This window comes from Agelaius tricolor, unplaced genomic scaffold, assembly GCF_023055355.1.
Source record: "Agelaius tricolor isolate 1412-34295 unplaced genomic scaffold, bAgeTri1.0.p SCAF_8, whole genome shotgun sequence".
Lineage (NCBI taxonomy): Eukaryota > Metazoa > Chordata > Aves > Passeriformes > Icteridae > Agelaius > Agelaius tricolor.
This window is the reverse complement of record NW_027269268.1, coordinates 7,599,758-7,623,992: the sequence shown is the minus strand read 5'-3', so window position 1 is coordinate 7,623,992 and position 24,235 is coordinate 7,599,758. Positions and strand designations below refer to the sequence as shown.

Here is a 24,235-nt window from a genome sequence, read left to right as displayed (position 1 = left end):
AGACATGTATCTAAAGGAAGGAGAAGAGAAGGAGGAAAGTGAGTCTGATATTGAAAAGACAAGTTGAGCAAAGAAAGAAAGAAAGTCTTTGCAAGTTGAATGTCTTGCAAATTTGCATATGAGAAATTATTTATGTAAAGAAAAGTTATATCTGAAAGTGGATATGAAGAAGGAAGATGATGGTTTTCAGGGACTTGTAAATCTTGTTGACAGTCCAACTACTGGAGCTGTTTTGCTTGAGTAAGTGTAATGAAAAGAACGAAGCCAAAGTGTGCAATGTGTTGATGGGGACTAGTGGTGAGTCCAAAGTAATCACAGTTGGGATGGAGCAGGAAATGGACTGGTTTGGTTGACAAGAAGAAAAATACAATAGGAAGGGCTAAAAATCCAAATTTTCGTTTCCTAGCTCATCCTTGTTGGCAGGTTTGATTGCTTTTTCCCTTTGCCAGTAGCTTTTGGGGAATGGTTTTTCTTTTTTCATCATCTGGTGACATTTGATCTTTTGGTTGCTGAGAAGGAGAGAGATTTAGCTTTTGTAATTTTATTGGGGTTTTAAAATTTTTTTCCTTTCTATTCCTCATCCCTTCCTCCACCTCCACCCACCCTACTCCCAGCAAAGAGGCTCAGTGACTCTGCACTCTTGGCAGAGCCCTGCTGGATGTGGTCAGCACCACAGTGAAGTGTAGTGTGGTGTTTGACTGTGGGGCAGCTCAGGAGCAGAAACTGATCTCAGAAACAAATTGTTCACCCTGTTTCTTCCTCCAGTACCCTCAGGAGAGAGTTTTCCAAGGGGTTCAGTGTCCCATCAGAGCTCTCCTCTGCCTTTGTGCTGAAGGCAGAGGGAGCAGAGACGCTGCAGCGCGGCCTGCCCTGCGCAGCAGGCGTGCAGGGACACGCTGCACCAGCCCAAGGACGAGAGCATTTCCAGCACAAGTGCTCCTGTGTGCTGGCTGCAGGATTCCTGGCCAGGCTGCAGGGGAGTCACTGCTCTGGCTGCCTACAGCCTGGCCTGAGCGTACAAATGTTCAGATTACTTGTCTCAGTGAGGGCTATGGAGGGAAACAAACGTGTATTGAAAACCTTGTGTATATTTTTGGGTTGTTCTGTGCTTTTCAGAGATTTGTGTGTGTCTTTGCTAATGGCTGTGGCTTAAGAGAGAAGTGGGGGAAAAAGATCCTGAAGGACTGACTGACTGATCTTTTTCCCAAGCTGTAGCTTGGGAATTCAAAATTACCTGCCATCAATGATGTAAAATAGATCCATTTCGAATATTTGTCTTCATGTTTCTTGGAATGTGGTGGGTCCTTTTTAGGCTATTTGTATGCTGTTAAAGCACATAAAGGATTCTTTTCCTCTCTCATTTGTTTGGCAGATGCTCTGTAGCTGAAGATTATTTCTGGTTTTATTGTTTAAAGCCAGTTCACTCTCTTCCTTTAAGTAAGACCACGCTATTTATCTCTGTCTTGGCACTGCTTGAAATGCTGTGCTCTCACAAGTGTTTTGTTACCCACTTGCATAGTTCTGGAGTTAACTCAGAAGGCTGGCAGCTCTAGCACAGTTGAAAGCCCAATGGATAGAAAATTGACCAGGAGCCATATCCTGAATTCCAGTGCCTTTAAAAAAGGGGGTTGAAACCCTTTTTTTTTTTTTTTTGGTCATTTTCCTCAGTATTTTCTGGAGTATGTTACCCTTACTGCTCTTGTAAATGATTCTGAAAGCCTAAACAGAAGATGACATGAATATTATCACTGGAAAATAGTTTCTTTTGTTTTCCCATAGTTTCTGGCTGTTTGATGCGTTGCATCTTTGCTACTTTTTTATCCATGGTGCAAACACATTAGAGTAGTGTTACTAAAAAGTAATTCCTTAGCTCCAACCAGGTAGCTATAACTTTGAGATAGTTAGTTTGGTTTATGATGCATGCCTTAAGGAAGAAACTGGAGAATTAATTGTTTTATCTTCATCCTTCATAACAATAGATGAGATTCCCTGGAGTTGTGATGTAAGCACTATGATCTGCTACATAAATTATAAGCTAATGAACAAGGAAGCTGAGAAAATGTCAGTAAACTGAGCCTGGCAAAATCAGTCCTTTTTCTAAACTTCCTATTTATCACATTAATTTTAGATTGCTTCAGGTCATGAAGATTCTTGAGTGGGGGTAGATCAATAAATTTAGACTCTGTAGGGGACAAATGCTCTAAAGTTTGTTGAAATTAATATTGGGAAGACTTCAGACTAATTTGGGGGGGTTAATTCTCAAAACTAAATCAATTTTTTGTCTTAGTATGTTTCAGAATATGAAGAGTTTTTATGTATTTCAAGTATTTGTTATATAAAATATTAAATTAAGATTAAAACCTCTACATTTCTTAAGGTTCCTGAGTTGGGACTCATGAGGTGAAATCTTAAAATATTATAAGGTGTTGGTTGTTTAGGGTTTTATATCAGTGGTGAATACACACAGAAGTGGTGCCGAATCCAGTAGTTACCCATAGGATAATTTTTGAAAGTCAAAGGCCAACTAAGGTAGTCTTCCTGAAAATGTTTTTGGAAGCTTTGCTCTATAATGTGGTATTTTTTGTTACATATAATAGGAATAGCCTGTCCATCTTTATTTCTTTATTTTTAACATCTGAACTTGCTGCCATAGCAGCGACCAGTCCTTGTTCTGTTTGTTTCAGAGGAAGTGGGGTTAGAAAATGGAAGGAATTACTTGGGAGATCCTTTTACACCTGATACCTGCAAGCAGTAATTTAATACATTTCCTAGGAGATTAGAAATAATCTAGATTACAAGATAGTTCATCAGTCTAGGAGTCAACGCTGTAGGAATATCCTGAGCTGGAGAATGGAAAATGGTAGTGGTGGTGTTAATGGAGGGAATTATTATTCTGCTGGTTTTCCTTACTATGTCAAGGGAAAAGGGCATACCATTCAAATGTGTGTTTCCTCAGGTCTTTAATATATTGTGTAGCAGAAGGCAGAGCTGTTGCCTTTTTGCCTATGAAAAAATAAAAGTTAACTTTTAGCTTTACTTAGTGAAACCTCATGCCTCCTTCAGTGAAACTGAGTTGATTCATGTAAAATATTTTGACTTAAGGAAATGGTCTTTTTTTTTGTTTTGTTTTGGGTTTTTTTGTTGTTGTTTGTTTGTTTGTTTGTTTGTTTTAGTTAGTTTGACAGCGGTATCATCAGATATCAAAAACCTAGCTGGCAAATTGCATATTTTGGTTACTTTTGGTTCTGCAATTTCAGTGTTTCTTTTGGAATGTTCAAATATTTGTAATATTTTTGACATTAAGCTAAAAAGGACTTCTGTGCTCCAAAACTCTTTTGTTTTGTCCCCTTCTATTAGCCACTGTAATGAGTATTTTCCTTCCCCACTAACTTTGTCTACTCTCTTCCAGGCATTGCTGTTGCAGTAGTGCTATGTTAGGATAGGAGCAAACCCCCTTGTAGGAATGGAGTTTGGAATGGAATTCCTATTGTAGGAATTAGCCTTAATGACATGTGCACTGCACAAAGGGAACATTTTATATGTCAACTGTAACATAAATGAAATAACTTCAGGACAGGGGATTGTGAGTATTTTAGCAAGCTCTTCCTAAGCTTTCTGCTATGAGTAATAGTGAAGAATAGTCATAAAAGATAGGTGTTACTCCCCAGTGTGATTAAGATTGAGGTGGTTGTTGTGGTTATGAAATACCACAGGTGGAAAAGGAAGCATGAATCTATTCCACTAATAGTATGTAGGCTGATAATAAACTAACATCCAGCAAGGGCATCTAACAACATTGCTTCATTTTCAGGGTGGTTTTTGTTTTTCTTTCCCTTTTCAATTACAGCTGATCCTGCTGCTCTGGGATTCATAATTTCTCCGTGGTCTCTCCTGTTGCTTCCATCTGGCAGTGTGTCATTTACTGATGAGAATGTGTCCCAACAAGACCTGCGAGCGTTCACAGCACCGGAGCTTCTGCAGAACCACTCGCTGTCATCCCTGTCGGATGTTGAAAAGGTACAGTGCCTCTTCCTTGGCAGACAGCTCTGGGGTTTTGTTGTTGTTCCCTTCACAAAATAGCTTTATACTGGCCTTTTTGTCTCCCCATGGTTTGTGATTCATGTCATTTCTTTTGTGAGGTGGGAGAGGGATCCTCCTACTTGATTTTTCTGGTTAAAGTGGAATAGTGATTATAGTTGTATGCAGTTGTGAGGAAGAGTCTGTACAAGCCCTGGCCACATACATACTTGGGCAATGGCTGCACAGAATTTCCATTGTTCCCATTTAAGTCTTTCACAAGAGTAAATGTTCAGACAGGTGAGGTTTGTATATGTGGTCTCCTCCAGGTCTCTGACAGGTAAAGTCAAAATTATTATCTTCTCAGCTGTCTTCTCGACAAGAATTTGTTGTGAATGGTAACACTTTCCTCAGGAAACCATTCCCAAAGATATTTAGTGGTGGGTGTGAGTGAAAAGGAAGCTGAGCTATTTCTATCTCCTTGGCTTCCCTGGATCAATAATCCTTAGAGGGAAGCTAGCCACAGACAGTGTTGTAATCTGGGAACAATTATGACACTTGGCAGTGTTCCTCCAGGAAGAAACAGCTCTTACTTCAGAGGAAAGTGGTATTGGCATGAGTTGCTGTTGTGTGCACAAGGACTATTAAAACATGTGTTTCTCTGTTGAATATTTTATTTTAGCAGCTTTTTGTATATAGTCAGTTTTCTTCAGGGCTGTATCCTGAACACCTACTGAACACCTACTGAAAATCCACAGTTACTCCCAAGCCATTTAGACATCCTTCTTGCCCTGCATATTGTCAAAGTAATTGGTATAATAAAATATGTTTACAGTTTTGTCTATGGCAAAACTATAAACAATTAGCAACCTAGACTGAAAGTTAATGGAGAAGTAAAAAATAACACTGACATCAATGAAGACTTAGGTTCAGTTATGTAGGATGCAGCTGGCAAATCCTGTAGTCATACTGTTGGAGTTGTTTATTTGCTTTCAAGAGGGACAACACTTTTGAAGACAATAACGTTACCTCTACTGCCAGCTCTGAAGTTAATGTACAAAACTAGCCTTTAAAAATGGCAGAAAAAATAGTTCTGAAGTGACAAGCTTGTGACCTTGGTCAGAGCTGATTGCATTCTTTGTTCTCTGCCAGCATTCAATATGCTACTTTTTCTCTTTTTGAAATAAATGGAGGACTGTTACTATGAAAAGCCATGCTGTGATGTTTCTTAATCTTTAGGAAGGAAGCACTCAGAGGGACCTTTGTGGCCTGTAAATGCCAGCACAGAGTGTGTCAGTAGGCCATGAGCAAATGCTGGCACTGTACATGTGCAGGGCTGATTAATCCTTGCTCATTTGGGCTGTGTGAATTTCTGCCCTGCTGATGTCAGCATAACCCTGCTTGCTGGATGGAAGGAAGGTGATCCACTTAGCTGCTGATGTGGAAGAAGGAAGCTCCCTGAAACGTAGCTTTGTACAAAACTGGTGTCCTGTTACGGCTTTATTGGTTGAAGTTGGTAGGGGTGATAAATAACTTATATGTGCACCCCTCTTTTCTTCACTGCTTCCCTTTGCAGTCCTATTAAACTCTGTATCAGGTGTACACTGGTTCTTTGTAAGGAATATATTGACTTTGTGCTTCTTAGATCACAGCATCATATCTTTCTTTGCTGACTGTGGTAACTTTGGACACGTTTAAACGTTTTTTCTTCTGTCACAACTGGCTGTAGTTCACTGAATTCATTTACTGGAAATAGTTGGTGTTTTCCTTTTTGATTGTTCTACTAAAAGCTGCTGAAGGCAGAAAAACACCTTGTTTTTTAAGGCCTTGTGTCAGTCAGTGACAGGCTTACCTTTGTCTTTTCAGTTATGATTGTACTTGCTATTACAAATTAACAGTGTCTTCAAGGAGAAATACTAAAAATAAATTACAGTCAGTAAAAGAATACCCCTTTTATTCCAAGACACAGTCAATTTGAATCCAAAATATGTCTGAAGTAACTGCAAGCTTATTGGAACTAGAGTAACCAAACCATTCAAAATTAGAATGGAGATTGATTTGGGAAATTAATTTCATGTTGATCTATTTATTGTGGAACATATTTTAAGTACAGTACAAACATTAATTAGAATTTTTGAATAAATGCTTTTGCTTTGAAAGCTGTTTTCAGATGGATTAGTAGAGTAGCAAGTTTTAGTTAAGAGGACTGATTGCACATCTCATTTTTGGAAATATATTTGGGTATGTTGAAACTCAGAATCATAGAATGATGGAGTAGCCTGAATTGAAAGGGATCCTCAAGGATCATCAAGTCCAATTCCAGATTCCAAAGAGGGTAACCCAGAAATGTATCTGACCATTGTCCTAATTTTTCTTGAACACTGACAGGCTTAGGACTATGACAGTGTCTCTAATTGGAATTAACTAATTTTATAATAGTGTTTTTGATTGCTGTTCTTGCATTATTGGGGGACTGAAAGAGTTGAGGAACTTCCATTTTTGTTTGGTTGGGGCTTTTTCTGAATTGCTTTTGTGTCTTTTGTGTTTTGCTGGCTTTTTCTGAAAAGGTTTTTTTTTTAATTCATTATTGTCATGAAAGCATATTCACTTTTTTCTGTGTAGCTGTGGTATATCTTGATATTTAAGGAAGACTTTGTAGCTTTTCAGTTGAAAGGGTAATGGATAATAAACCAGATAGAGAGCAATTTTCTCAGTATTTGAAAAAGAATGTTTCTGATTGGATAGGGCAGTGGTATTGACTTAGAACTCTTGATGCATTTTTCTGACTACTGTCCCAATCTGTTCAGATTTTTGTCAATTTATATATCTAGAATTTAAGTAAGATGTTTTGCTTTTAGTTGGTAAAGAGGCTGAAGAAGCTTATGTGAGCTTTTAATTTATTGCTGTCCTTGTAATTGTTGTTCATTGTCTTCAGAATTATTCAATATATTTGTTGCTTTAAGTACCACAAATAATACTAATAATATGGTATAAAGAGCCATGACTAGTGTATATTATTTACACAGTTTAGAAAAACTGTGCTTTCTTTCTACACTTACCTGTTTTGTTTTGACATTTAAGCACATGCTGGCTCTCTAGGTGTGCTCTTAATTCTGCACTTTTTAAAGGGCTTATTCCCTGTACTGATGGATGTATTATGTTGAAGATATGTTAATTGTTAATTATGTGTATAACAGTTAATGTATTTGTACCTTAAAATATCAGTTATAGATTAAGGTACTGCTTTCAATGTTTATATTCATTTGTTCTTTCCTTCTTTTCCCTTTGATCTCAATCTTTGTGATCTCCTTAGGATAGCCCCCTGCTCGAGTCATGCTAAGGTCTGCCTTGCCTTCAGACACAGGTTTTAAGGACCCTTGGACACAACCATGCAGTCTTTACCCCACACTGGGCTGATTGTATGGATTACATGAGTTTTCTGGCTTCAGTGTGAGATGAGAGCTTAAAACTGAGCAGAGAAGATGGTGGCACTGGTTGGATGCTGAATGTCTTGTAGCACTAGGATTTGCTCTTCTGAACCTCATGTAAAGGAGAGGTGGGATGTGGAAGACAGCTGAGCTTAAATACTAGAAATGTATTTCTAAGCAAAGTGATGTTAAGTTAGTTGCTCTCCTTTAAGAAGTCTACTTTGCATTTCCAGTCTTGTTCAATGAGTTGACAGATATTTTGTGTCTTGTGGCAGGTCCATATCTATTCTCTTGGTATGGCACTCTTTTGGGGAGCTGACCATGAAATTCCTCAAAGCCAGGTAAGTTTAGATTTGGTTTTGTTTAATATTGCAACTTCAGACTTGATGTTGTTTGACTGACTCTGCATTTGAGTTTGCATGGCAGGGTTGTCATACTGAGACACTGAGGAGTAAGATGCCTTGCCCAGAATATTACAGAATGGATCAGGTTGGAAAGGACCACAGTGGGTCCAACCTCCCTGCCCAAGCAGGGTCATCCCAGAGCACATGGCACAGGATTGCATCCAGATGGTTCAGTGAGGGAGATTCCACAGCTTCTCTGGGCAGTCTGTTTCAGTCACTGCACAGTACAGAAGTTTCCTTTCCCATACTTGGAGCTTTTTCTTGTGAAGTCTGGTGTTGTCTTTCAGGCAGAAGGTGCTGATAGCACGTTTGTGTTAGTTTCCATGAAGATACATCTGGGCTGGTCTATCCTGTAATGCCACAGGCTGAAAGACAATGGTTTAAGCTGCTGACAAAGGAGAAAATAATTTGTTTTGGTTTAGGCTTATATAAAAATAAATATTGAAGTAACAATGTTGCTTTACACATAATAAACTTGTACTCCACACTGCTGTAGATTCCGTGAGTCTGGATTTGGCACATATAGATACTTCCTTTTCACAATGGCCAAGAAAGGGTATGAATTGTGTGGAACAGGGAGTAGACTCTTGCTATGGATTTGTCAGTCAATGCAGACACAGTTGCAGACTGCTTAGAGCTGAGTGTTATTGCTCAATGTGGTTATTTTACACACCCAGCAGAACTCTTAGACTGTCCTGCCAAAACTGACTGAAGATAAATGTGATTCATTATCTTCCTTAGTGCTCCTTCCCTGCCCCCAATTAAACTTTAAGAAGTGAATATCTAGAATACTGAAAATAAGGTGGAATGCTTCTGGAAAAGCATTTAATGATGGACTTGCAGCTGTGGGTGAAGCAATTTGTGGTTTGGATTTAGGTTTGTTCCTACTAGTTGATATTATATATAAGACTGAGGAAGAAAATTTTTAAAGACTTCAGCATTTTAGGTGTTTAGTTCCTAATATTTTCTTTAACAGAGTTGTAGTTGGGATCTCGGTTGTACTTATTTGGAAGTAGCTGCCTGAATGCAGCTAATGAGGTAAAAAACTTTGAAGCTCTGACTATTTAGGGGTACCTGTTCATAATGCCTACTGTCCCTGTCCCAAAATCCCTAGAGTTTTCTTAGGTACCAGGGCTTTTCTCTTTGCTCTCCTGTCTTCTAGGAGATGAAAGGAGCAGTATTCAACAGTAGTAGGAGAGTGCCTTAAAGTAGGTGACTTAAAAAAGGTAGGTGTTGAGAGGAATGTAGGCATAAATTTTAGTCCCTGTTTTCTTTGTTTCTTTCTTTGGTATCAAGAGTGTGGCAGCAGTTTCTCAGTAATGTAGAGGGAAGGCATGCTCTACCTGCTAATAAAAGAGTATTTCCCCAAAGACAATGTGGTGAGGGTATGCCTGGAAGGAATTTGCCTTTGGGACGTTGTCATGTGGGTCCTGTGCCCTGTGGAGTTAGTGTTGGCAAAAGGACAGTCTTGTGTATGGCATTACTTTTGTGTGTTAATTTGCATGTGCAGATTTCCCCCTTTTTTTAATATGTTTTCTGTATTTCTCTGCCTGTGTTGGTTAATGAGCTGCTTCTCTGCTGGGAGTGTGGCTAAACAGGAGATTCATATCTTATTCACATACATGATTTTTATTATTAGTTAGAAGTGATAAACAGATAGATGGGAAAAGCCTACATTAATTAAATCGGGGTGGTCCAGAATGCCTTTTTAATGGTTCACCTTAAGAGTGCTCACACAGGGAAGATTGAAAGATTGCAATTGTTTGAAGCACTCTGTGATGCAAAAAGCCTGACAGTGTTTGTACTTTGTGGGTAACCACCCACTTTGGGAGAGCTGCAGATCAGAAAGCTCAGGTCCCAAGTGCCTGTGGCACCTGAGAACAAGTGTTATCAGGGACTGCTGCATAGCCTGGGGAGGGATATTCCACCTTCAGTGTGCTGCCTTCACAGAACAACAGGGACAACAGAAAGACATCTGGATTTATTTTTTTTACTCTGTATGGGTGTTGTCCTGCAGTTATGAAGCTCTGCTTTGTTAATCAGTGGCTTGGTTATTTTATTCCTTCCTTTTTTGTTGATACTGTTTGGTGATATCACTGGAATTTGGGAATTTGCTAACACATCTGCTGCAAAATATTGGTGAGGTGAGGAACTGCAGAAAATGAGCACAGAGGATTGTACAAAATTATTGTCATGGGGTTTGAATTTTATATTTGTGAGCGGCAGAATGGTCAAAATTAAGGATTAAAGCTTCCTCTGAATCTTTTCCCTTTTGCTTTATTTTCACTTATTCATTAAATGTTTGAGAAAGTCTTTGGTGTCCTGACCTTGCAGATCAGGCAGCTTGTTTAGGCCAGGTCGTTGTAGAGTCAGGGTTGAATCCAGAGGCTGAATGCCTCTCCCCTGTTCTACAGCCACCATTTTTCCACCTCCTAGATGGTGACTTTCAAACTGGCACTCAGATAATGTAGGCAACAAGTCTCATGAATAGTTAATGTGCGTTGTTGAGTGTCTTTTGTTTCTGAGTGTTCCCCAAGTCACTGTTAAAACTGATTCTCCTGTCTCCCCTGTTCTGGTTTGCCACTAGCCCATCAAGCTTGGAGACCACCTGAACAGCATCCTCCTGGGCATGTGTGAGGATGTCATTTACGCCCGTGTGTCTGTACGGACAGTTCTGGATGCCTGCAGTGCCCACATACGGAACAGTAACTGTGCCCCTTCTTTCTCCTATGTGAAGCAGTTGGTCAGGCTGGTTCTGGGAAGCCTGTCTGGGGTAAGTCTGTGTCAGCATCTGAGGAAACAATAGAGGTGAGCAGGAAGAGAGCAAAAGTGCTAATTCAGAGTCACTCTGCTGTCTTTCTTCCTCTTGTTTTGGTATGTTGCAATTTTGACAAGGGTGAGTGATGAAAGGAGAGAACAGCTTCTGTCCCCATGTAGCAGTTTGTGCACTTGACAGTTCCTCCTGGAACATGCATTCATGAGTTTCTCAGGAGGTCATTTCGTGAACTGTCTTCATTGAAAAAAAAAAGTAGGGAGAAACAGGACAACAAGGTGATGAACTGTAGGGCAAGGCTTAGACTTGTTGCTACTTGAAATGCTTCAGAAATGATTGCTGTGAGTTTACTTTAACTTGAAGTTATGCCTGGCTTTTGGAGAGTTGCTTATTAACAGAAAGAAGGACTCTTTAGGCAGTGTACCAATTCTCTTGCACTTCTGCTCAGCTCTTGACTATGAGAATTGTGAAGGATTTTATTGTCTAATAATGACCAAACTGTTTTTAGAAGTGAAAGAAATCACATGAGCTCATCTTGCAAAGTTACTATTCCTGATGGGCAACTTCTCTCTTCACCTAAACCATTACAGCATAACTTCAGAATAGTTAAATAATTTTAAGTAAATCAAGGAAGACCATAAATTGTCATAGAATCATAGAATGGTTTGGGTTAAAAGAGACCTTAAAGCTAGATGCAGCCTCCCTGCCACGGTCAGGGATACCTTTTGCAAGACCAGATTGCTCAGAGCTCCATCCAGCCTGGCCTTGAACACTTCCAGGGAAAGGGCATCCACAACCTCTCTGGGCAGCCTGTGCCAGTGCCTCACCACCCTCACAGTAAAGAACTTCTTCCTAATAGCTAATCTAAATCTACTCTCAGTTTGAAGCCATTTTCCTTTGCCCTGTCACTACATGCCCTTGTAAATAGTTCCTTTCTGTCTTTCTTGTAGGGTCCCTTCAGGTACTGGAAGGTCACAATTAGGTCACCCCAAGCCTTTTCTTCTCCAGCCTGAACAACCCCAATTCTCTCAGCCTGTCCTTGTAGGAGAGGTGTTCCATCCCTCTAATCAGCTTAGTGTCCTTTCTCTGGATTCTTTGCAGCAGGTCCATGTAAATTAAAAATTTCTGTTTAGAGAGACAGAACTGAAATTCATGAAAAATGATTAATTTGCTGATGCTTCCTTTTTTAATTTTTTTTTCCCTAATGGAAAGGTATGATCTGATTGTTAGATAGTTGCTTTATGTATCTGGTTTGGAAATGCAGAAAGCAAGAGGCCCCTGCATTTGTCTAATATTTGACAGCAGCTGATTATGCCAGGCCTCCAGAAATAGTGCTGAGCCTGAGCTCCACAAAGCATTGTCTAGCCTGTGAGGTATGTCTGTCAGTCCAGTGCTCCTCACTGTAGTGTCTGAAGTCTTGTGTAGTTGCCAAGTCTGTGGTTCAGTGAAATAAAAGGCTACAGGGCCTTCAGCAGTGGTGCTGTTAAAATTTTACATCAGGCCACAATCAATAGAAACAGCCACTCTAAGTCATTATTCTCCAAGCTGTTGATGGCCATTCCAGGGTAGCAAGTTTTCTGCTTTCCCTCCTCTTGTTTTTGTCAGCAGGCTTCCAGGGAGTCTGGGGTTAGTGTGGCAGACTGATCTCAACCAGCCTGCCCAAGACAGTAACAGTGCTCCCAAGTACTTGTTCTGAAATCCACTGCAGAGCTGAATCCAGCAAGTGTGCTCCCAGTCTCCTGTCCATGCTGTTAATGAAGGAGTGGGACTAGCAGTTATACAGTGCTGAAGCTTTGCTCATTTCCTCTGCCAGTGACCTTTTTAATTCTGAATGTGTCACTGCATTGGCTTTGCAAGAAGACTAGCTGAAAAACTAGCTGAATAGAACCAAGAGTTAACAGAGCAATGACAGCATAGCTGTGCTGCTAGGTTTTTGTGCACCTTAGCCAGCCAGCCCTGCTGATTTTAATGTTCAGTGCTCTGTATGTGTGTTGGAATTTTGTAAGTTAACAAGAAAAATGTATAAATTTTGTTTTTTCAGTGGCAGAGTGCAACTTATTATTCCAAGGTTGGCATGCTCTAATCTTGATGGGCCTCATGAAAGGCTCCAGGGGTCTTATCTCTAACTGGTCATTTGAAGCACAGCTGAGAGGTCCCATTTGAATGTTTTCATTTGCCACGTTAATATGGTTTGTGAAGGGCAATATTCAGGCTGATTCAGTCTGTTTCATGTTAACTGAGTTGTATTGTAACTGTGAAGTCTGCTTGATTTCTCTTTCCCTCCTGCTGTCCAGGTTACACTCCCACTATATGGAAAGATCTCACTGAGAATGTTTTGTTGTAGCAAATGAACTCTTCTTTGAATGATTGTACATGTGAAAGGGTTTTTTTCCTAGGGAAGTAGTGATTTAAAAAAAATAAGGTTAAGTGAAAAGCTAGTGGGAGTAAAAGGAATGACAGGTGAAAGGAATGTGCCTGAGGGGCTGAAGAGGCTGCTCACAAATGGGTGCATGTGATTTGGCATGTGCAGTCAGTCCTGTGAGGGTACAAGACAGTTCTTCCTGTTATGCAGATAACTCCTGGGTAGAACTAGGCAAGTTCTAGTCATGTTATAATCATGGAAGATGGTTTTTGAGTGCTGCTGTCCCTTCAGTTTGCTGTAGGGGTGGAATGTGTTTAAGTTGTGAACTTAATTTATTCTTAGTGGAAAAAAGGTAGACCAAATGTGTCATTAAATAAAGGTCACACTGTTCAAATATGGATAATTCGAGGGGATATTCTCACTGATGAATCAGTTCTTTATTAAAAAGTTTGAACTCCCATTCTGCACTTAACTCTTTGACACTGACTAATATTGTGCATTTACATAAAAACAACGCTTGTTTCATACTAATGTGAGCTCTTCCTACCTTTTGACTTTGTTACTGCCTTTTTTTGCAGATGGATCAGCTGTCTTGTAATGGAGACAGAAAATTGCAGCCAGACAGGAGCCAGGCTATTCGGGAGAGGCTGAGGGGAAAAGGGCTTCCCACAGGTAAGTGCTTCATTGCAGTCCTGGGGAAGACCAGGTTTGGGGAGATTTTGCAAACAAAGAAATCAAATAGAGGAGGACTTGCTTACATTCACAGAACTCTGGTGGTTCGGTATCTAGCTAAAAGTTGGTGATGGTTTCAAGAAAATATTTGTTTTTGAGTTCAGTCCTTATGGCGGGAACAGGTTTTAAAGGTTCTCAGCCAAATGTTTTGTTTCTGGAGAAAGGAGATTGTCAGCTGACCAGGAGGTTGGTCAGCTAGAGGAACAGGAAGCAGCTTTCCCTTGGTCCCTCTTTCCTGTGGACTCTGCCCCCTCATCACAGCTCTAATTGCACAAGACATCTCTTCCTGCATCCCAAGGAGCCCTGGACTCTTTTCCCTGCACACAAAGCTCTTTTGCTGCCTTTTTTTTTTTTCCTGAAGAGAAGTGGTATATATCCTATAACAGTTCTGCTATGCTTTGATAGTGTGAGGTAGATATGGATGCCAGGTAGGGTTGTACTTTACTTCAGGGAAGTAAGGACAGAGGAAACTGGGAGACCAGGGAGGAGACAGATGGTTGCTATTGGAGGAAAAAGGTTAAAGTGATGTAGGTTGAATGCTGATGTTTGCCATGACTTTTTGTTGTTTAAGATCACAGATATTGTTTAAGGTCACTGGCAGCATCAGCAGCATCAGCTCTGTGCTTGGCTTTTCAGACAAGAGGATGTATTCTTCCAAAAGGCTAGTCTCTAATTTTTCTGGAAGAATTGTGGAGCTGAGCAGGAACATTTTAAAAGGCATCAGCATGGACCAGTCAAAGTCATTGCAACAAAGATATGTTGCTGATGTGCTCAAGTTGCTCCTCTGTTCTTTGGCTTTGTGTCAAGCAACAATGCAGTGAAAAGCAGGAACTGAAATAACCCATGGAGTTGTCAGTGACAATATGAACTCAGAAATTAGACACAAGTCTGGCAAGGGATTGGTGGTCTTCATTTATTGAGATATATATATATATAATTTTTTTTAAGAGGAGGCTAGATTATGCTACTGTTTCATATGAAACACTTATGGCAGTGGTTGTCAGCCCTTCCCTTACAGCACTGTGTGTTTAGGAACAGTTTCTGGTACAAGCTGTTTCTTATTTTCTGGCACAAATTCACTGTTCTGACAGCTTTCTCAGGGGCTTTGTTTTCTTACTGGTTCTTCTCTTTTTTTTTTTTTTTTCCAGAATACTTCTGTAGCAATAGGGAGATCTTTTGGGACTGGATCAATCTAGTTCACTGGATTCATAAACTGTGTCATGTCTGCCTTTTCTGAATTTCTTAAGAGCTTTCTTAAAATAAATTCTTTCCTTGGTTCCCACTAATTTTAGGGTTTGAACCAGAGCCTTATTTTCCTGGTTGTTAATTTGTTAATTCTTTAACCCTATTCTTCCTAGTCTCCAGTGTTGTCCAATAAACATCACTGTTTCTTTACACACCTTTGTTCTTTTGCCTGTACTACCCTATTCCGTGTTTTTCAAGAACTTTATTTAAGCAAAATGCCTTACTACCTCAAGTTTTTCATTTCTATACCCTCTTTCCATCCCCTATTCTGCTTTTTATTCTGTAACCATAGTTAACTGTGTTTTGAGAATGAGCAAAATATTTGTAAAGTTTTGGGGACATGGCAGGGTTGTCTTTAAAGTCTGTTCTCACTGCATTAGCAAACTCTGATTATTCTTTTCTTTGTTGTTTCTAGCTTTCTGTTCTCTAATACAACTGACCAGTCTTTTGCTGTTTTGTTATTCATTTTCATAGAAAATCTTTAACTCTTTTTAAATGTTTGTGGTTTGAGGACTTTTGTTTCTCTGTGTATTTGTTTTCCTACCCACAGCTTCGTTTAAACTTTTTAGCAGATTTTTCTTTCTCCTGAAGTAATGCTTGTCCCCAGTCTCTTCATTATATCTTAACAAAAACCCTTTTGTTTTAGGTTCTACTAAATTTTGGAGATCGCTGTATTAGCTCCAGCCAATATCTTCGTGGCTTTCTGGGTCAGCATCAGGGTGAATAAGATGTAATGTCTGAAACTTCCTCTGAGGACTCTGTCTTTAACTCAGAGGAAGTAGACTAGGTGATCCAATTGCTGGGTTTTTTTACCATATTCTCTAACTTGAAAAAAATGTCGTTTTTCCTCTTATTCTTGGAGACTGAGGCCACTTGGCTCAGCTGCTATCAACCAGTAAGTTTAACAGAGAGTTTTAAGCAACCTTGGTCAAAATTACTTTCTGAAAGAAAAGTTCTTTTTTTAGGGAACTTCATACTATCTGAAGAGTTCTAATTTAATAGAATCTTTACTCAAATAATATTTGTGAAATGAGAGAACCTGACAACCCCCAGACTACAAAGTTGGCTGAATAGTCCTCATCCCTTAACACCTGTTCCTGTGAAGCTCATGGAAAGTGCTTGCATGTGTAGTGTGTTACAGAAAATGTGTGGCAGCCCGGAGAATAAATGTTTGTGCTTCACTCTTCCAGTGCAAACATTATATTATCTGCATAATTCCAAGCTTGGTCTGAAAGGTACAAGTTATTAATGAGATGCTCTTGAATACCTGATTTTTTTCTATTCTTTTCAGGATGAGCTCTCAATGAGCACAACTGCTTTTCACTTACCTTGTAGGCTTTATGATATTTTGGTATTATGGTTCTGTCTTCCCCCCATCCCTTGAAGCAGAAAATATTTTTCATGTTTTCTGATATTTGAGTCTCTATTTTCATTTTAAAAAGATGGAAATCACTCATTCATTTGTTTTATGTGTTGCCTGACCTGCTTCCACTCAAACGTTTCCAATTTCTCTGTATCACTGTATTATTTATTTGTGGAACTAATTTTTCTCCTTTTCTTTGGAACCTTTACTACCTTCTTAGCTTCTCCAAAACCTTTCTCAATTCTGCTTCTGTTATCAGTCAGTTTTCCTAGTATGCCTTAATCCCTTAATGCCTTTTCCTAGTAGCACCATCTTCTCTTTATTTTGATCTTCGATCCATTGCTTGATCTTTGTTTTGCTGAGACCTCAGGGAATTGTAATATACAAAACAGAACCCCTCAAATAACCAAACCAGTTCTTGCTGTTTTCAGTTCTGTTTTTACACTGATGTTAAGTACACTGAGTCATGTATTTGGAAGTTGGTGAGGACCCAGTGAAATGGGTGTCTGATACTAACGGGCAAAGGCTTGCATTTGATTCAGGGAGATTCAGTGCTTGTTATTTCTTTTCCTGCAATGCTGTGCAGATTTGCTGGTGCAAATTCAGTCAATAACAGCACAGATAGCACAGCCCTGGAGCACAGCTGTAAATTTCAGGCAAAGTGAGCTATAGAATGTAGTGCTGATTAAATATAATCTCATAATCTCATAAATTGAGGAGCCACAAGTAGAAGGCCAGATGAAGGTTTAAGAAAAATGTTACCTTTTAAAAAAGAAGCTAAAAACCCAAAACAACTCAGGAAGGCACAAAGTCCTTTTTCCCTGATTTGTCACTGTGCTGTTCTGCTGCTGTTTGTAGCTGAAATAAATGCCTCTTAGTCCAGTTGCAAATTGGCAAGCACTTAATAGGTCAGTAAGCTACTAAGAGACAATTTTGAACCTTCATCTGTCTAATGAGTTAGAAGTTCTGTGAGTCATCTTTTACCCATTTCTTGGGTTTAACTGCCTCTGAGAACACTTTTTGGGTCAAGTTAAGCATGGGGATGATTGGAGGAGGTGAGGTGGGTGCACATAAGAATGTGTATAACTTTCCTAGTCACTTCCCTAGTGTATTGTAAGTAAAGTAAATACACAGTGAGCAGCAATCTTTGCTGGAAAGGACAGAGGACTTGCCTAATGCTCACTGAGGTGAAGTTCTGTTGAGTTGTTGTGAAAATCTTAGAATTCACGTTGAATAGAATATCTGTCATATGGAGAAAAAGCAGCATAAGGGGTATGGCATTTATTGTGAACTTTAGAGTATTGGAAAGTTACTTGGAGAATGTAACTTAAATTGTGCTGCTAAGTCATGCTAAGTTCCTGAATACAAGAGATGGTTCAGTAAGAGAGATGTGCTTCTAATTGGAGAGTAGCCAACTAATGCCTTAGAAACTTGCAGTCTCTGTAAAATGATACAATTTTTCCTTTATTTGAATTTTATTATTCTTAGGATCAGTTTTCCATACCATGTTAATCCACAATTATAATTGCCAGGACTTTATTGTTGACTTAGGATAAATGTTTTGAAATTTTTTCACCTCGCATGTTTAAATCAAATATTTTGCTCACCTTATGTAATCAGCTTCGATATTTTCAGCTATTCATTTCCATCTTTATCTTCAAGATAATTATTAAATTAATAAACAGCTTTGTGTTAATATTCTTCCCAGTTAAATTTTTTTTTGTCTCTTTTGTGACTCACTTTCTGTGGCTATCTTGGTGAATGAGTTTTACAGCAGGGTTGGCTGCAGAAGTAATTTATTGTAAATTAATATTACAGAATGTTTGGTTTTAGTCAAGTCATATTGGGAACACAGTGTTTAGGAACTGACTGAGCCAGCAGAAATAAAAGCAGTAAGACCTGTCATGAGTCATCTGAGCCAATGAGTTACTTAATTTTTGTACTTAAAAACACCTTAGACCTTAAAAGAGTTCTTAGATCAAGAATTATAGGTAAAAGTTACTTAACTGGCTTCATAAAGTTCTTTTGGTGTGACAAAAGATTAAATAACTGTCCAACTCTTCCAAACATAAAGCAAGAATTAATTCACTCTGTTACTCTTTGCCACAATTTATCTTTTAAAAGGATGTGTAGGCTATTTAATGCTCAGTTGAAATCTCCCTAACTTGTGCTTGCCTGGAAACCTCCTTCCCAACCATCAAATACCAGAAATTCTGCACCTTGTGTGTTTGTTTGCAAAGTTCCAATTTAAGTTGATGATCCATGACCACCAGGGACAGACCTTTGCCGGAGATATTTCATCTTCTGAAGAGATGCAGCTAACAGGTGTTTTGTCTTTCCTGCCATGAGGATCCCTGATTTTAACTTGACTTTTACAATGTGGTAGACCGTCACAAGTCCAATTCATATAATATTACAGTTGTATTCTGACCTTTTTCTCTGCCAAAAATATGTGCTACATGAATGAAGGCTTGAAATATTTAGATTTACCTTAACTGTACACAATAGGAAGGTGTTGTAAACTGAATGAAAAATGCTAAGGCTAAGTGCAGCTGATTTTAATTTTAAAAATATTCTACAGTTTATTTACCACTCTCCATAATAGCAACAAAAACCTCAAATAAATGAAAATGTGCCCTTTTTTCTATTGATCCAGTGAAGTTGGCTGTGCATTATGTTTTAGTTCCTGATCTGGGTGAAAATACCTCTTTTATTCTATAAATAAATGGTTTATAGTATTACTGCATATCCTATGGTATATAGGAATACCTCCACGTGTGAACTGAAGTAGCTTAAACATTATCTTGAAAAATGCAAACACACAGACTTAAATTATCAAAAACTGCAGCACAAACTTCTTTCCATTTGCCTGAAAGTCTGTCATCTGTAAATCTGCTAAATATACTTTTTTAACTTTTTTCTTTTAATTTCCCCTGGCTCCTCAGTTCCAGAAAAAAAGAACTGAGTAGGTGGAGAATAACTTCCAGAGTTCAGCAAAAACAAATGAAAGCCAGATGAAGATTTCTTGTTGAAAGAAAAAGAAAAATTTATTCTTTTTCACTCCAAAAGTCATGCCTGTTTTCTTCCAATAAGTGTTTGTGTTGCATCTAGTGTACTGGTGGTTGGCATTGGTGGAGATCTTTTAAATTTAGGTATAATTTCTCCAGGTATAGGGAGCTTCCAGCCTGGTGCTATTGGAAATGTTTCCAGAGCAATGCTGAGGACAAACTCAGAACTCTGAAGCTAAACAAGAGCAGACACAAAGATCAATGAGGAAACCAATCTAGAGATGCCAAATGCTGTCTCTGTACAGAAAAGCAGCTGTACCACTGAGCTTCTCCTGGGATACACAAAAATCCAGGAAAGGAGTAGCTAGGTGGATCTTTTGCCTACTTGGTTGAGAAATGTACCACAAAAATACCCTGACCCATAAAGCTGAGTGGGAAAGAGCAATGGTTGCTTTTTCTTGCAGAGGTGCCTAGGAAGGGAAGAGGTAAAATGTTGCATTTATGAAATATGAAGTACTACTTGGCAAAGCTCACTACCACTGTTCTGAACAAGATGTCTGGTTTTTTGAGCTGTTTGGTGTTTTTTGATAGGAAAGCTGTCAGTCCAAAGCAGACTGCAAGTTTTTATACAGGATTTATAATTTGGCCATTACATATAGTGCTTTCAACAATCCTTGTGTCCAGTTCAATTCTTCCTTCACAGAGAATACATTGTTTAGGAGTATTTCCATCTGAAACTTGGATTTTTCTCAACAATTTAGAAAGGAAAAGAGGGGGTGCCATTCCTAGCAGTCAAGCCACAGGCCACATCTGGCTCTGTTGTCTTCTGTTTGGCTTTTAGCCTGCCCCAAAGGGATTGCAAACCCAACTCCTCCATCAGCTACCCACTCATATTTTAGAAACTAACCACATTGTCTAGGGAGAAAGAGTTTTTTCCTATGGCTTTGTTTTCTGCACAAAGATGGCGTGGGAGATGTTTTTTAAACTCCTGTATAATAATTTCCTCTCTTGAGACCTTCCAATCTGGCAGAGATGGTGTGTGTTCTCATGCACGTGTGGGCAGTCTTTCCCTGCTCCCCCCAGCCCCTCTTCCTAACCACCCCCCACTCCCATATGTCTGCATCTACATACATCCACAAGTCAAAATCCATAACAGAGTTGAAAAAGATGTTCTATTTTGTGCAACCTAAAGGAAGGGGCAGGCAGAAGGACTTTAAAGAAAATTGAGTTGAGTTAAGCCAGCAAAAACAGATACAGTGTGTGATAGTACCAACAGTATTTGTGCTGACTTAATATTGGATTAATTGCCTGTATGATCAGGCTGGTACACAAGTAATAGCAGACAGAGTGGATTTAGTTAGACAACAGCTCTCTCTCAGAGGAAAATCAACCAGATTACTGTCAGCCTGAGAGAAAGATGGTCTGTGAATGACACTGGTGTAAAAGGGTGTAGATGCATTCATAGCTGGAAACACCAAAGGAAGAAGGAAGCAGATCTATGGTTGTTTAGCAAATGTAACATCTGGCAGTTGAAGGTGCGTGTGGAAAACTAGAGTTTCATTTTAGCACCAGAAGGGAATTTAATCATGAACTCCTGGTGATTAATTGCTATTTTTATTGTATTTATTCCCTCACTATATATTATACACAGGAATGATACAGTTACTGTAATTGCATTTGAATTATTTACAGTAATTATAAATAATTGCACTAATGTAACATCAAGTGGAGGATAAACACCTGAGGGCGATATGAGGAATCAAGAGCTCATACACTCTTCAGATGAGCAAGGAGGAGAGTCTAGTGCAACAGAGAAGGAACTGGGGAAGGGGAAAGTATTCTCTTTGAAGTTGCTTACATGCTGCAGCATCTTAATTGCCAGTGGCTTGTTCTGTCACCCTCACTGACAAACAGGGAGGCTCTGCTCTGTCCTGTTGCACACCTGGGTAACTGAAGCCTGGAGTAGCTCTGTGTGGTCTCAGGTGGTGTAATTAATGTCTCCAGTCAAGCCATTGGGATAGGTCTCCAGAGTTTTCACTACCAATACAAACTTTTTTTTTTTTAAAGGGGAAGGTCATAGAATGAGTCTTGCATCATAAAGACATACAAGTTCCCTTATGCAGGTTCCTTTTGATCATTTAGTTAGATATTTATTCCTTATGTATTGATTTTTGCTAGTGATGCTTTCCTTCATTTTCCACACATTTGATTATAAAAGCTGGGGGTGGGGGGGGGAAGCTGAAGGATAAACCACATATTGACTTAGGAATTTGGACTTGAACGTGCCATTCAACTGAAAATCCACGTGTTCAAGAGGGAATATTATTCCAGTCTGCTCTGTTTTGGAGGTGTACTGTTTTTTGGAATCTGGATACATGAGCCTTGTGCTGAAAGAGACTTCCTGAAGTCATTTAGGACTCTTGATCCAAGTAGTGCTGAGGTAGTGGAGGAAGTCCAGGATTAAAAAAGTGAAAATACCTTAACAGTTGATCGTGTGACTTACAAAGTCTGTAACAGTACTTCAAAAAAGGAAGAAGGGATGAGGACAGATTTACCTTATTAAAAACAGAAATATTGGCTTGGACTGATTGCCTAATCCAATTTTACTACTGGTATTTGCACTTGAGTTACTTCTGTGTTGAGAAGTCTTGCCCTTGATCCCTCTGTGCTCTGGTGCTAAAAGCAGCATGCAGTTTTGCCTGGGAAAGTCCAGGTCTCAGAGTTCTCTACTGCTGCTTTGTTTCAGTTTGCCCTCTCAAGATACCCAGGCTGTGCACTCCTTGCCCTAAAGTCTCCCTAAAATCATGTGTTTGATTTTTAACCGGCTCATGTTGGCACTGTCAGTCAGTTAGGGCAGAGCTTGTTGAAATAATGTCCTGTAGAGAGGGATGGGTTTTGCAGAGGTGGGAAGAATTGGCAAGGCTGATAAAAAGCAGAAGTGGGAATGGGGAGAGCAATAAAGAACAGATGAAAGACTTCTAAGAGAATTTTACAGTCTCAAGCCTGAATATTGAGGCCAGCTGTACATTGATTTTGGTACTGTGTAGAAATCTCTCACTGACTGCAGAAGTCAGTGTGGATCTGAGTTAGACCTGTAGAGTGGAAGAGCAGTGTGGAAGTGGAACACCTCCTGCTCTGCTTCCTGGCAGGACAACTCATCTCCTGCCTCATCATGCCCTTGGCTGGCTGAGTGGCAAAGCTGTAGCCATGAGCACTTCCCTAGCCACTGCCCATGAGCCAGTGCTCATGGCCTTCACTTTTCTTGTTAGGGAAGGCCCAGTGGATGGGGAGTAGAGAGAATCTCTGGTGTGCTCAGCAAAGGAGCTTGGGTCTTCAGTGCTTCTGTGCAGACAGGAAATAGCTTCTGGTATATCCATGTCCACAGCTTTGGTGAGGAGGATGCTCCTTGCCCCCAGCGCTCTCTTTCACTGACAGGGCTCTTTTGCTGGAGTTCTCACCAGCCCACAGCAAGAGAGGGTTGTGTCTCTGGACTGTGCGGTGGTGAGGACACCCACAGGTGCTGAAAGTACCTTGTGACTCTTTTCATTGCATGTGATCCTGCAACAGGATCAGTGTGCAGAGACCTAAATGATCTTTTGAAGCAGGAATGTCCTTCTGAGTCATGACCAATTCTGTAGCAAGTAATCCTGTGTGCATAGCTGTGGTAGTGCATGGGAGTTGCAGCTGCCTGCTTCTCTTGGTATTTTTCTGCTTTGTTTGCCTTTGTTTTGTTCAGTAAGGACCCTGCATGTAAATGCTTTCAGTGTTAAAGAAGTGGGTGTTTGGGGTTTTTTTAAAGTGTGTAGAGGAGGTTGTTTTGGTTTTTTCTGGCCTAAAATTATCCTGGAACTCTCATTACTGGGGAGGATTCTCAGAGCTCCTTTTGATTTGTGTTCCTGTTGGCCATCTTAAAAAGCCAACTGCAGTGTTTAGTTCTTTGTCTCACAAATGACTGAGTTAAAGTTCTGTTCAGGAATATTTGTCCTTGGTGCATGTACATGAATGTGAAGTACATGTTTGCAGAGTGGGTATCATCCCACTAGTGGGAACTTCACAATGAGCACTTATTTTTAAAAGGCTTTTTTGTGTGTGAATTATACGTATACCAGCCTTAGGATGATGTATAGTCTGAGAATAAGGTAATAATGTAATATTTACTTGACCACAAAGATAATTATGTTTAGTTTAATATTAAAGCTATCTTTGTAAAATACAAAATGAGGTATCAGATCCTTTTAGAAGATTAGTGTGTTCTCACTGGCAAAAGCGTTTTTTATTTTCTTGGCTAGAGCATGTGGTAATTGTGTGTGATTTCTTACAAGACACCTTTAGACAATCCAAACCCTAACATTTTATTATCATGTGTTTGCATGGTGGTAGGAAGCAAGGGGCTACTTGGTTGCATTTGGCTTAAATCTTGCTGATTTAGATTGTTAGTTAAATATCACAGAAATAAAAACTACAATCTAAAAGCACAGCCCTTCTTGAAGAAGTATATCAGACTTGAAAGGTGTTTACACCTTTAAAAGCCATAAGCTTTTAAAGCATTAGTGACTACATTTCCAAACATCCCTAAAGCATTCTGTGAAATTCTGTTTGGAAGGATAACACTCTAGATAAAGATCATCAGGAGCCTGCTGTGCAAGTGGGGCAGTTAATTTCAATCGATGCAGACAGGATTGTGATGCATTCTTTAGGAGTAGTAGATACAGCACAGGGATTACTTTGAACTCATAACTGCTTGCTTTTGCAGTGAAATCTTCAAGGCTGCTCCTTCTTAAAGAATGTACATGGGAATATCACCATAAAGATGGAGCTAGCTCTAAGGCATCAGTCACATGCCATGCTGACTCCACCTGGGAAAAAACTTTTTGGTTACCATGATATGATATTCTTCAGAGAC

The 24,235-nt window shown here is 39.5% G+C and overlaps 1 protein-coding gene across 6 annotated transcripts in view; it reads left to right on the top strand.

Moving 5' to 3' along the window:
- Positions 1 to 24,235, top strand: part of PTPN13 (protein tyrosine phosphatase non-receptor type 13) — a 112,931-nt gene that overhangs the window by 29,272 nt on the left and 59,424 nt on the right. For all 6 annotated transcript variants that reach the window (XM_071431529.1, XM_071431528.1, XM_071431526.1 and 3 more), the window contains exons 3-6: positions 3,848 to 4,017; positions 7,721 to 7,786; positions 10,437 to 10,622; positions 13,563 to 13,656. In XM_071431529.1, the coding sequence (XP_071287630.1) occupies positions 3,848 to 4,017; positions 7,721 to 7,786; positions 10,437 to 10,622; positions 13,563 to 13,656 (516 nt within the window). The remainder of the gene's footprint in view (positions 1 to 3,847; positions 4,018 to 7,720; positions 7,787 to 10,436; positions 10,623 to 13,562; positions 13,657 to 24,235) is intronic.